Source organism: Melospiza melodia, chromosome 6 (genome assembly GCF_035770615.1).
Source record: "Melospiza melodia melodia isolate bMelMel2 chromosome 6, bMelMel2.pri, whole genome shotgun sequence".
NCBI lineage: Eukaryota > Metazoa > Chordata > Aves > Passeriformes > Passerellidae > Melospiza > Melospiza melodia.
In genome coordinates, this window is record NC_086199.1 from 53,188,898 (window position 1) to 53,203,124 (window position 14,227).

Consider the following 14,227-nt stretch of genomic DNA (forward strand, 5'->3'; position numbering starts at 1 on the left):
ATCCCCTCTGCATTTGGCTTTGTCTGATACAGAATAGTTCCATCAACTATCTGGGGAGAACCACCCAGAAGGGATGGAGGCCAGCTCCTCTGCTCAGGAAAGAAAGAGTCCTTCCATTTTACACCAAGGACCTGTCTCTGCATTATAAAATCTGTGCTAGACTCAACAGCAAACAGATTTATAGGTTCCCAAGAGTTTTCTCAGCAGCCTCAGCTAACAGACCCCTAAAATCTAGAGTCTGATGTGGATTTGGCATCTAATTTTCTTATGCTGCCATAAAAGTCCCCAGGTTGAGACTTTCAGCTTGAGAGTTCTGGTGTTTAACCCCTGGGATGGGCCCTTTCATACACAGCTAAGTCCACGATCCTGGACAAAGTTGCTAAATTCAGGCATCTGCTCAGAAAAATGAGAATTAGCTTCTAAACCTCAAAAGCTCCTAAAATAAAGCCCTGTAAAAAAGTTCACACTTTACTGCCCACATCTCTGACACATCTGCAGCCTCATCCATTTCCAAGGGGCTCAGTCAGGCATGGCAAAGATAACTGCAATAATTACACAGGCTAAATATTATACATATTATCTACCCACCTTAATGCCTAAAACCAGTAAAAAATGGAAGATTTAGGTAAAAGCATAATCCCCTGTATCCTAGAAGGAAAAATATTTGTATCCTTCAAACCATGAACTGTAGAATGCAATGCTATTTAGTTTAAAACTGTTGTTTTCCTGGAAGTGCTACAAACAAGTATCATTATTTTAAACAATTATTTTGGTAAATTACTTTTGGCAACATGACCATTAATAACGAGATCGCCATTTCAAGAGCTGTTATTTTATGATTCACATTTAAGCAATGCAGCTGAGCAACTAGAAAACTTTAATCTTTATTTCTGATTTGTTAGGCTGCAGTCAGGAATGTCCTTTAGGTGTAATCCGAGGGGCTGCATTGTTGTCCACCTACTCACAAGCAGACACCAGGGAACAAAATGCCAGGCTTTTGTCAGAGGTTATTTTCAGCTTGGTGATAGCAGTGGCATTGCTCAGATCCCTGAAACTCTCCCTGCCCTCCCCTCCCAGCTCATAGGGCTGGCAGAAGGGGTCACTGCATTTAAAGAGAGCAGGAGCCCCTCCTGCTCAAACCCTTCGAGACGCAAGAAGAGAAGGAGAAAATTCAAGCGACTCCGGTGAGTAGGGTCCCACGGGTTCTGCCAAAAAGGGTTTGGGTATTCTTTTATTCCTAACAGATCATAGAAGCAATTTGTTGCCTGACAAAGAAAACCACTTTTGTAGGTATAGTGCAGAAATATGAGTCCTACAGAGCAGTGTTTTAGGTTTGGGTAGCCAGCAAAAAGAGAGATTCTTCTGGCTCAGCCACGGAGCAGGAGCAGGGCTGGGGGATCCATCCTCACTAGAGACACTCCTTTGGACTAGGCAAGACTGGGGAACAGAAGTTTCAGAACATTTAAATATTTTCTTACAAAGCTACAGAATTATTTGTCTGCAAACAGTCAGTCTTTAGAAAGTGCATGCACACAGCACACAAATTTGTGTGCTTCCATAATGGTAACCAAACAAATCCCCCAAAATCTTCAATGTATTTAATCTTGGTGACCAATTGGTTTCATGTCAAATAAGAAGAAAACTTCTGAACAGACCTGACGAGAAATGGCTAGCTAAGAATGCAGGATGAAAGAATTATTCCCAAATCCATCATTCAAGCATTCTAAGAGAGCACAATTGGCCAAATCTTCAGGAAAAAAAATAAAATAAATAAATAAATACATACATATATACACATGTGTTTTTGCTATGAAATTTTTCTGCCTAAAGGTGAAAGTCTTTCAGAGAACAAAGCCTTGCACATAGATAAAATAATTCTGTGTATTATCTCATTCATCACAGTGCTATTTTAAAGTCTGCAACAGTTTTGTCTGGCACTTAAGGAACTTAGTGCAGGGATAAGCATTTAGAGAAGGATCTTGTGGAAGGAATAGTGAAAGCTGATAGCCCGGGATCAGGCCTGGAAAATTGAATGTGTCATTTGTAGAGCAGGATGCAGCTTTCCACAGCCACAGGGATCACACTGAAGCATGAGTGCCAATGTACAAGCATGTGAATGTGGGGTGGGCTTGGTTTCTAAGTCAGAATGAAGTACCTTGTTCTACTGTCAGATACTGTGTTTTTTGGAGATGCAATCTTAAATTTCTGCAAAAGTGTGCATCGAGGAAGTTTCAAAGGAAATGTAGCATCACTAGGCTAGAAAATAATAGAAAAAGTGGAAGAAAAGAGATGAAAGCAAGGGAATGAGGCACTATCAGCACTCAGCAATGTACGTGTTCTTCACATGAAGTCAGTTAAAATCTTTTATTTCAAAGTGCCACATGTAACTTAACATGACCAGTGTCAATGAAAAAAATCAATATTTACTTTCCAGTGTTGGAATTCCCATACCTTGACCTCTCTGTGTTGCTTTACTGCAGATGTAAGGGGAAAATGCTGGTTATTCTGAGATCATGGTGGAAGCTCAATGTCTGACACTGACTAATAAGATTTACCTGTAGCCACAGCCTGCTGAATGCATTGGAATGTCAGAAATACGATTACAAACACATAACAAGATCACATCTCCATCAAATGAGCTCAGGCTTCAAGCACAAGCCTTCCCCCTGCTGTGAATCTCTCCTGCTGAGGGAGAAGCATGTTCCACAAGGGGCTGGGTTTTGACAGAAACACCCCCAGGCCGTCGAGATGCAGTGGCATCTCAAATGCAGACACATCAAAAGAAACCCTCACCGTGAGTGTCAGCTGCAGAGAAAAGCCACAGCAGCATTTTATTGCTGTTATATAAAGGAGGACATATCTTGTTATCCCACGGTGCTGGTGGGGTGAGCAGCACTAGGGAGGTCAAATGAGTCATGGTGGTCACAGGACAGGGCACAGCAGAGCTGTGATTAGATACCACAGTGAAGGTCTGGCTGCACTGGCATTCCCACAGGCTTCAGCTGGGAAACCAATTTCAAATGTGGCCTTGACACTTTGCATTTCAGCGTAGGCAGCCATGTGTGAGTTTTGTATTTCTATTGCTCGTTAGGTAAGGAATAAAGGAACGAGTTTTCTTACCCTCTGAGTCTAGACCAAGTAGCTTAGCTGGGACCAAAAATGCAGAGAGATGCAAGGCACACCCTGCCCACCACTCCCACCCAGCACTTGTGCTGCCCGTGGTCACAAAGACCAATATTCCCCATTCTGTTTATCCCTTTCACAGCCACCCTGCAGCACATGTGGCAGAGAGATAACCCTGCCAGCCACACACAACACAGCTCTGCAGCCCATTCAGATAAGACCTGAGCTCTAGACTGCCAAATGCATGAGCATATAGAAGGGAAAACCTTGTGTTTAGCAAGGAAGCACCAGAATTAATTCCAATTAATCCATTAATTAATTACATTTTTCACATGCAGCACAGTCAGGCATAGGCACTGCCTTTTACTCCTCCACATTTCATCAGGCCCGTACTGCATCCACCACCCATTTAGATCAATGGACCAAAACACATTTTTGGATTTTATCCTTATCAATGGCACTTTGATTAGAGAGAGCCCCTCTGTGGCAGTGATGTGACACCCGGGTTTGGACAGTGTGACTAACAGCCCAAAAGAAGACAGCTCACAACTGTGCAGAGCATACCAACGCTTCAAAGGCTTCCTTGCTTACAAAGGGGTGATACAGCTCTAAGTAATGGGAGGCACGAATCCTTGGCTGCACATCTGACATATAAATGGTGCTCCATATAGAAGCTGCATTCTGAGGAATGACACAAGCTGCTGAACAGCATTTGAGCAAGGCCAAGAGCACTCCTCCAGCCCAACAGCACCCTGAGTGCCCACAGGTTGCATCTAGCACTCAGGAGTTTCTGTGTCACACATTGCTTACCTTTAGGATCAGTCTGCTCTACTTCCCACCACCAGAATACAACAGATACCATGTGATGAGCAGACATGAAAAGCTAACCAGATTAAGACAACAAAGTTCAGGGAATTTCATGGGGCTTTAGACACTGACACCCAATGAAATGATGTGAAGTGGAGACTTTGGATCTATTTTTTCCTGATGACAAATGGGAGACCGAGTTCTGTTTCTATTGAAAGGATGGAGCTTTACCCACTGTACATTTTAGATGAGTACAAAAGTGTGAGTGCCACACCCCTGTGGAGATTCCCAGAATTCTCATGGTGAGCCTGCAGCCCCCCAGGGATGGCGGTCAGCTCCAGAGGGATGAGCAGAGCCCGGACAGGAGGAGCTCAGATGTGCCCTGTCCCTCACCCAGCTGTTCCTCCAGCCAGCACAGGCACCGTGGATGCACTGCTGGTCTTACACCAGCATCCTTACAGAAACATTGATTTCTGCCATGCCTTTCTTCTTTCTCCTGCAGCTTCCCATCAGGTGATGCCAAAACACCATGGAAAATGTGCATGCATGCCCAGTCATGCTACTATAATTGGCCTCAGGAACAATGGTCCTTCTAAGAGCTCTTGACAGCACAAGGTTCACTATCACACTTTATCAGACTTTTTCAGAGGTTATTTTTTCCCCTTCAGCTGATGATGTAATTGGAGTTACTTTCCAGCAGCTATCCTTGCTGCTGCAGTTTTGGAGGCTTGCTGTGCCTTTGGGGAGACCTGAGAGAGGGGAGGCAGCTTTACAGGGAGCAGAGGTACAAACCACTCTCTCCCAGCGCTGCCTCAGCTGGGAAGGGATCCCACTGGAAACCTGATTTGAAAGGGAACGCTGTAGACACCGAAATCTCATTTTAATTTTCAAGGAAGTGTCACAAAACTGGTTTTTATCCACAGTTGCTCTTCCTTCTTTTAAATGTTTGAAGCATCATTTGAAATGTTTTCGTAAGAGAAAGTAGAAATGGCACCAATACAAAAGTGCTTCAAAAGCAGAAGAAAATGTAGAATGGCAGAGTGAGAATAAGATTTTACCTACATGAAAGATTCCTTTATCTCACATTTAAAAGAAACTGAAAAACCAATTTAACAGTGCTGTTCAGTGAAGGCTTCACTGAGTGAGAGGGATCAAATTCATTATTTGTTTATTCATCATTGTACATTGGACATGAGTCTAATATAAATATATAGTAAAATGTTAGTCTAAAATGCAACTAATTGAAAATACCAGCTCTGTTACATTGCTGCTGTGATAAATTCCCCTCTCTCTATCACCTGACCTCAGAAGAAAATTCTCAGGCCTGATTCAGCCTTCAAAATCCTCCTCTTAGTTACCTTTTGGTGAATTTACTCAAACACAAATAGCACAAGCAGGCTTCAAAATAACTATAATGAGAAGGTGACTGGTTTTCCAAGAAGGAGGAGGAAGGGCCGTGCCAGGGGCTTGGAACAACCCGATAATTCGGCGTGCAGATGACAAGATGACGTCCCAGGCTCTCCAGAAACGATGACTCAAACCAGAAAACAGAAGGGCAGGCTGGGGCTGGGGCTGTTCCAGGTGTGTGACAGCACAATCTCAGGGAAAAGCACTCAGCCTGGCATCAGGAGACCTTGGCAAGGCACTCCAGGGCTGACTGGAACGGCAGGAACTGGAACAGAAACCATGGCCCTTCTTTTCTCTGATGGTTAGGTTTTAAATGCAATAGACAAAGAAAAAAGCCCACACCTTAAGCACCCCAGGAGCCCATCCATTATTACTGTACAATGGCTGTGCAGCACAGAGATCTCACATCTGTTTCATGAGGAACTCAGAAAAGATTGTGTTGGAGTACAGGAAAGGGCAGTGTTGACAGAAAATGACTGATGGAAAACAAACCCCAGATCCTCTTTTCCAGAGTGATCCTAGCACCTTTTCACTGAAACACCTCACATTCATTTCACATATTTACCATCACAATATACCAAGTTAAGGAATATCCTTTTTTTTGAAGGAATCACAGGGATTTGGACTGTCCCTGTCCCCAAAGCACCAAGGCAGCACCCTCACTTCTGCTACCACACAGGTATGAGGTATATTCCAAGTATGCTGTAGCAGTTGACTGGAGAAGGAAGAAAAACAAAATTTTAAGTCAAGCCATTTCATTTAAAAGAATTCATATTTGCTGTTGCATTTATTTATGTAATTTGATTTCTTAGGTTAACCCTACAGACCAGGATGCCGAACTGGGGCGGAGGAGCCAAGTGTGGGGCCTGTGAAAAGACCGTGTACCATGCTGAGGAAATCCAGTGCAATGGAAGGAGCTTCCACAAGTCATGCTTCCTCTGCAGTAAGCTGGCCTGAATGCTTTAACATCTCAACACCCCCACAGCTCTGTAGAACTCTTGCATTAAAGCCAAACATTTATTTCTGTATTACCTGGCAGGCAGTTTTGCTGCCTTTTACCTGGAGCAATCTGCCTCTTGGTCTCCTGGCTTTTCTTTGTCCAAACATGGGATGGATTTTGTCAGGGACACGAAGGTGCTGCAGAATCACAGTGTCCAAGTCCATCTCCAGGACACCCTTCCTTCTGTCCCACCGTGTGGCACACCACAGGTTTGCTCCAGGTTAGAAAGCCCAGCAGAACTGAACAAACAGCACCCATCAGACAGAAGGATGATTGCTTCTTTACCTTCAGGAGAGGATTACTTTCACAGTGAATCCTGGCACTAATTTGTTTCACACCGAAAAGCTGAAGGACCCTAGTGCCATCAAAACCTGCCACCAACACTCTGCATGTTCCTCAGCCTCCCTCCCTGTTCCATGTACTCCCATTTCACTTACTCCTCCCCTCCACACTCCTCTGTGATGTTTGGCTTACAGGAATTTTGCTTTCTCTGCAGAAGAGGCAGAAATTTGTAAAAAAAAATCATTTCAGAGAGAAGGTACCAATTCAGCTCTGCTTGCCCTGTGTGGATAGGGAGAGAGCAAACAATTTGCTAAGAACCAAAGATAGCTGAAGAGTTTATCTCACAGAAAATACTCGGGATTGGCACCTGTGCAGTACGGCTCCCAGCGTGACAGTTTAGGAGCCACTGAATCCAATTTTCTCCTTCCCTTTCTGGAGGGATACAGACATCTTATTTGGAGGCATCAGACTAATTTTACATGCTTAGCTGATACAGAGCAGCTCTTTGCAGAATGAAACCAAAGGACACACCTGAGCTGTCTGTGCCTTTGGCAGCTGCCCCAAAAGTGATGCCTAAAACTCCAAATGATGCCTTTAGTGATGCCTAAAAGGCCAAGCAAGAAAGGACTCCCTCAAAAAATTATCAGTTAACTGACAACCTTGGGCCAATTCTTACAGAATGGCAAAAGGAAAATCTCAGTCTCAGCTAAAACTTTCTTAATGCTTCCATGTTCTGGCTATAACAATAAATAGTAAATAAAAATAAAGATCTGCCCTAATACAGCATAGTTATGAATATTTCTCAAGCGTAGTCTTCATTCTTAGTACAGCTGAATTATTTTCTTTTAGTGATTCATAATGAACAACTTTCATTAGCTCTATCAAGTATTTGGTTTGTTGTGGGGCTTTTCTTGGTTGGTTGGGGTGTATTTTGTTGTGGGGTTTTTTTTTTTGGTTTTTTTTTTTGTTTGGTTGGTTTTTTTAAATGTTCCTTTATTTGTCCCATGTTTTAAGTCTGAATTAATTATTAATAGGTTAGATACTAAAAATAGAATTCCCATCAGAAATATGCTTAAGGTCAAAACCCAAAGATGCATCTAAATTGCCCAGCTGGCATATAAAAGTTATGTTAATTGGCTTTACTTTCCCCCATGATTCACATACACTGTTCAGTCGCTCTGGATGCCTCGGGATCATGTGTCACATTCATGGGCTTTACTGTGAACCATTTATAGGATTTCATTTCTCAACAGAAGGAAACCAATTCTCCCCAGCCTAAACTTGGGCATGGAAACAGTTAGTTTAGCTGCACTTTTGTATATTTCTATATAAATGTATATAAACTTTTGTATATTTCTATATAAAACTATTTCAAATATATCCTCTATTTCATATTGTATTTGACCAGGTATACAAAGCACATCAGTATTTTTTGACCAACGAGTTCAATTTCAGCAGAATTATAAACAACTCAAAGCAACCTGTTAACACGGGAAGAATCAGACAAGCTAAATTATTTATAACACTCTCCGCTCCAGTTTTTCCCTACAAGTATTTCAAGGAGAAATTTGTTTCCAGCAATCCCTCCTTGCCATGCAGGCTCCTGTTTCCCTGCAGGCTGATGTTTCAGTGACAGCTTGCACCCCAAGGGCAGCTGTGGTGGGCATTGGGCAGGATCTCACTCCATGAACCTGGATCTCCTCGGCGCGGGCAGGAGAGCAGGATCTGCTGGCAATGACAGGTCTCAGGACCTGCTGGCAATGATATTATGTTATTTCAACAATAGCACTTCAAGAGCTTTTGCTCCATCTGTCGTGGTGAATTGATACCCTCTCCCCAAGGTACCAGAAATAGAAACACTATCTACTGCCAGAGTTTCCATCATCCCTTAACTCCCTTAGCAAACACAATTATCATCTCAAAGCCAGAGTGCAGTACAGAAGTGCCTCACTTTACTTCTGTTAACTATAAAGGTCTTTGCAAATTATTTCTGCCTCCATGCCACACAGGGAGGAGGAAAGCCACAAGGATAACCAGAGAGCTGGGGATGTATAACTAGCTATACTGCCCCTGAACAGCAACCTGCTCTGGGGGTTGGAACTGCATGATCTTTGAAGTCCCTTCCAGCCCAAACCAAGCCAGGAGTCTACAATTAAAGGTGCAGAGGTTCCAGGTTGTACATTCCCTGTGGTGGATAAATTGGATTCAGAGGAGGACATTTAAAGTAAACATGAGGGAAAGGGGCTAATCAAACCCTCAGGTGTCTCCTCCAGAGCTTGCACTTCAGGCCACTTCCAATACTTCTGCATTTCACAGCTTTCTATTGCAAACGTGAACTCAGCAACTTTGTTTTCCAAGCTATCAATAGCCCATGACTGGAATGCCTTCTGCAGGGCAAGCATTTGTTCTAAGGAACCTGGAGAGAAAGTTCTTCCCTAATTTTTCCCCATTTCTAATCAACCACTGTCAAACAGTGAACAGTTTATGAGAAGTACTGAAACAGTAATTTTTTAGCATACTGGAAAACCCTGGTTTTCAAGAGAGACTCTGAACTGAAACATCTTCCTCCCTTTCTGTGGGGTGGAGGCTGTCTCACACCGAGTTCCCCAAGCGGCGCAGGAAACACAGGCATACAATCCTCACTAAGCACTGAGGAGTGTAGCTACTGTATTTTTTCCCCATTCATTATTAGAGGACATAATTTGTAATTTGTATTTGTATTCCCTGATGAAACCTGGGCATTCCCATGACACCTTCTGTCCAAAAGGCTGCCAGACCTTCCTTAGTGAGCTGAGCTAAGCTGTCACTCTCTGTACCAAAGATGATTTGTAAGAGCACTGTTGGGGAATGGCTGCAGCCACACTCCTGCCATCCTGGAGGAAGCCTGACAGAGCTGACACTTGCTTTGCCCTGGTGCCACAGCTCCAACAAACAAATAATGAGAAAAAACCCCAACATGTCCTGTCTGACTCCAGACAGGAGTCAATGTTAAACCCTCTCTCAGAAACACACCACGTCAGAACAGCCTCGGCTGAGCTCAGAAAGCCACCACAGACCCAGAGCAAATACTCTGAAAAGGCCAGATCAATGTCTCTGCAACATTCTTTCCCCACTTTTTAAGGTTTGGGAGTTAAGGATGCCCAATTTCAATCCCAAGCCCATTTTAAGCTTCACAGATCTAGATTTCCCTGGGGTTACAGGATAACTTCAGAGTGGCAAAAGAAGAACAGGTTATGTGCACGCACACACACACCTCCCCCTTACTTCAGCAACAGCTCAGTCAAGTTTTATACTGACAAGTTTCCTACTGACTGGCTCCTTTCCCCACATTTTTAAAGCTAAACAAGAAGAAATACTAACTGCAATTATTTTAATTCAAATTTGAAAAGGCAAATGCTGATACGTGCCTTTCTCTCCCTGTTCTCAGTGGCTTGCAGGAAGGCTCTGGACAGCACCACGGTGGCAGCTCACGAATCTGAAATCTACTGCAAAACCTGTTATGGCAGAAAATACGGCCCCAAAGGGGTTGGCTTTGGACAAGGGGCTGGATGCCTCAGCACGGACACCGGAGAGCACCTGGGCCTGAACCTGCAGCAGTGAGTCAAACCCCAGCCACAGCTCCTTGTTCTGCTTCTTCTTGTCTCCTACCAGGGTGTTTTATATATTTCATTCTGTTTCCATAACAACATCCAGCATAAGGAGCAGAGCAGACTTTCCTACACCCTTTTCTTCCATAGACACTGTAATTTACATTTTTTAATGATGCTCAATCTCTTTAAGCCTCCTTTACAAATTATACCCTCCTTCAATAGGTAATTATTCTGTAGAAGCAGCCTTTATATGCCACTACACGTGTAAATGTTCACTGCATTTGTAATCTGCCATTTGCAGCACAGTGGTAAAGTCACATTGGCCACAGAAAAAGATTTTTTCTTTTTCCTGTTAGAGGCTAAAATTTAGTTAACATTTTACTCTTAGAGAAATAATCACACTACCCCATACTGCTAGTGCTCCTCTCAATGGGGGCAATAACATTTCTAACATTTCTCAATGGGGGAAGTAACATTATCCTCCCTGTGGTTCTAATAACACTTACAAACACACTGAGAATGTGTTTGAACAAAAAGAATTCTAATGGGATACCATCTTCCAAAAGCACATAATTAGCTCTGACAGTTCATTTTTATAGGATTTTCCTGCAGTTCTCAAAGTTGCACATTTCTACATCAACAATGCTTCTTCCTCCCTCTGGTGGTCTGCTATAAAGAAACCAATTAGGCAATATGCTGTGCAGGAAATAAAAGCTTAAACAATGTATTTAACTGTAGCTCCTTGCGCCATACAAATCCATTACGGGCAGAGCTCTGCGCCCAAAACTGCTGCATCCTGAGGATAAAATGAACTGTTTCGGTCCAGCTATCTGATAAATCAGAAATCATTCTGTCCAAGGCTTTATGCACAAAGATTTAAAACACACAGACCAGAAATAAAAAACAAAGCTACTTTTCTGATGTCCTTTTGACCCCAGGCCAGGAAAGAACCTCAATTCCCCGTCCAAATGTTTCACTACCTAATGAAACTACGGCATGCAAAACCTGAATTGTTATTTTCAGTTTGATGAGTACCAGCAGATAACCAGTTACAAAGACTAGAGACATCTTTTCCTTTTATTTTCCCTGTTGCCTCTCAATGAGAGAAAATTGGTTTTTACTTCAGTTTTCATTAAACATAATCTTTTGTGCTTGTGGCTGCTGCTAGCTCCATGTATTTAGCCCAGAACAGACAATATCAGTGCTTACAGTACCAGCTTCTCAATCATACAACACAGAATTCAATAGAATACTTTCATTTTCTTTTTTTTTTTTGTCCCCTTTTGCATGTCAGAGATGAGCAATTTAGTATCTTTTATGCCTTACTAAAAAAACAATTAAATCCTTTTTCTAAAGAACATAAGATTTTTAGGCAGCTTTAAAAACTTCTGTTTTAGGGGGTCACCAAAGCCTGCTCGCCCCTCAACACCAACTAATGCTTCAAAGTTTGCCAAGAAGATGGTAGATGTGGATAAATGTCCCCGTTGTGGCAAATCAGTGTACGCTGCAGAAAAGATCATGGGAGGAGGAAAAGTAAGTAGTGACTTCAGTGCTAGGAAAAAAACCCCACCAATTTATAATGGTGAGAAACTACAGCTAAAGATCCTCAATAATTTCAATTTTCGTTCATAAAGAAAATGCGAGGATGAATTTGCAAATTGCTACAACAGGTTTAAAATCTTTTTGTAAATATTTTCCAACTTTTTGCTTCTTATTGATGTCTGAGAACCAAGCACAGTTTACTGTACAAGCTGGCTCCTCCTCTATCTCTGGGTATATTTATCAACATTTATGTGTAGAGCCAATTGAAGATACCTTAGACAGCGTAACTGAAAAAAGGCTAACCCAGAATGACTAAAAATGGAAGCCACAAGATCGACAGATGAATGTTAACCCTTCCACGCCACCAAAGCAGTATTTGTTTCTTGCACTGTCTGTGCCACACAATGACTTCTCTCCCCTTGCTCAGCCTTGGCACAAGAGCTGCTTCCGCTGCGCCATTTGTGGGAAGAGTTTGGAATCCACCAACGTCACGGACAAGGATGGAGAGCTCTACTGCAAAGGTGAGAGCTGCAGGAGCTGAACTGGCCTGCAGAGTCAATCTAGAGTTAGTCTCCCTAGACCTGGGAATGCCATTGGGATTTACCTTGCTGTACACTAACACCCCCAGGAAATTTAATTTTTGTCCTTTTTTAACAACCTTCTGAAAGCAAAGAGCTATGGTGACATTGCAGTTGCAGCTTCTACTATTAACATTTAAATTTAAAATGTTACAGATGGGACAACCTCTCAAACCTGTCAGACCTTCTAACAGAGCACTGGCCATATCTGCTGGGCAGGCTCTTGTACCTACACAGTCTTGCTCACTAAAACAGAAAAACACACAGATTCAGATCTTTCGTCCTCCAAATCAGAATTCTTGCCAGTAAAGTTGCAAAGATATTTCCACTGCATTGGTAGCACAGAAGATGATGCAAAAATAGTAAATTACACATCTAGATGTTCTTCTCAGACTCACAAAATTCACAGAATTCAGTTGACTCCTAGGAATAGCTTTAGGGGAAAAAAAGTAGAGAACCCTAAAGAAGAACACTGGAGTTCTGTGACTTTGGGTACAGTCTGTTAACCACAAGTGGATCAAGTTGGCATATTTGGAGAAATATACTCACCATCACCACTTAGAGTTGTGATAAACAACTATGCACATGTTAACTAATAAAGAGCTTAAATGGAATTACTTAAATGCCCATCAATAGTTTCTGGATTATGCTCCAGTTCTTCTTAAAAATCTCTGGCTTACTTTGTACTACTCATCAGATCCAGCTTTACTGAGCATTTTCAGACAGGAAAGTAGCTTTAATGAAACTATTACCTAGATCTGAAAAAATAGATAATTTCTTAACTTTGAGTCACCAGATGCAACTTCTGTGTATTTCAAATATGTAATATCAGCTTCACTATTAAGACCTGGATAAACTTACAGAAAATACACTATTTCAGACTTCCTTTTTATCAACTTCAATTTGATAATTTAAAAACCAAAAGATATTAACCTCTGAGAGCCTTCAGAGCACCATTTACCTCCCACTCCTTCTTTTGCAGTTTGCTATGCAAAAAACTTCGGTCCCAAGGGAATTGGGTTTGGTGGCCTCACCCAAGTGGAAAAGAAAGAGTGTGAATGAGAAGAAATGGATGCAACAGACTCAAACTGCTGTTGATGACACCAAGTGACAGTTGTCAAGTAAAACATTAAACAACACATATCGCTAAGTACCTAGGGCATTTGATTAAGATTTTCCTCCTTGCAGGAAAAAATAATGAGCTGTATCTTAAGAAATTCTTAGAGTAGATTAAAAAAGGTACAATGATAACACTAGACTCATGTTTGCGCTTAGTATATAAAAGAACCTCATGGAACATTATTGCTTCTTAAACTAGTACTTGTTACACTTTAGACTGGAATTTTAGACTCCTAATGCCCCCTTATGACAGGGATCCCTTGTGGAGGAAGGGCCCAGGTGTTCCCAGTTAGATTGTATTTTCTGCTTTTCACAATGTTAACCTGTTTGTATTTCCACCAGTCTCCTAGCTGAGTTTTGACTAGGCTGGCAACTGTGTTAGAACAAGTAGCTGTAATTTGCTTTGAGACAACTAAAAAGGATTTTTTTTAAACACACCTTTCTCTGAGGGAGGTGTTTCAAAAAAAACCCAACATTTTCTCAGGATATAGTGGTGTAAGTTTTGTCTGTTTTTGAGCTACAATAAATACTTACTGCTTCACATTATTTTTATTTGTATTTGCTTGTGCTTACACATTCTACAGCGCTTCAGATAAATGGATTTCACCAAGATGAATGAAACCCCTCACAAGAATTGCATTTCACTACAGTACTTACAGTCTATTCTAGATGGTATCTGACTTTAATTTCCTGATCTTGAACCCTTTTCCTGCTGGTTTTCATTGTTACCTACTTTGACTTACATTCATATCACACTGTACAGCTGGCCCCTCCTTTCC

At 42.0% G+C, this 14,227-nt stretch overlaps 1 protein-coding gene across 1 annotated transcript; it reads left to right on the plus strand.

Annotated features, from left to right (window-relative positions):
- The first annotated feature begins 1,030 nt into the window (after positions 1–1,030).
- CSRP3 (cysteine and glycine rich protein 3) lies at positions 1,031–13,994 on the plus strand. The gene is made up of 6 exons (XM_063158178.1): positions 1,031–1,184; positions 6,150–6,280; positions 10,047–10,215; positions 11,607–11,742; positions 12,179–12,272; positions 13,312–13,994. The coding sequence occupies exons 2-6, from the start codon at positions 6,169–6,171 to the stop codon at positions 13,389–13,391; spliced, it is 591 nt and encodes a 196-aa protein (XP_063014248.1). The 5' UTR covers positions 1,031–1,184; positions 6,150–6,168; the 3' UTR covers positions 13,392–13,994.
- Positions 13,995–14,227: the final 233 nt, after the last annotated feature.

What these genes read in the sequence shown, in the direction of transcription:
- CSRP3 (XM_063158178.1), top strand. Translation starts at nt 6,169, where the DNA reads ATGCCGAACTGGGGCGGAGGAGCCAAGTGTGGGGCCTGTGAAAAGACC. An exon ending in CTGGGCCTGAACCTGCAGCA is followed by an intron (nt 10,216 to 11,606) that starts GTGAGTCAAACC and finishes CTTCTGTTTTAG; the next exon opens with GGGGTCACCAAAGCCTGCTC. An exon ending in TGGAGAGCTCTACTGCAAAG is followed by an intron (nt 12,273 to 13,311) that starts GTGAGAGCTGCA and finishes CTTCTTTTGCAG; the next exon opens with TTTGCTATGCAAAAAACTTC.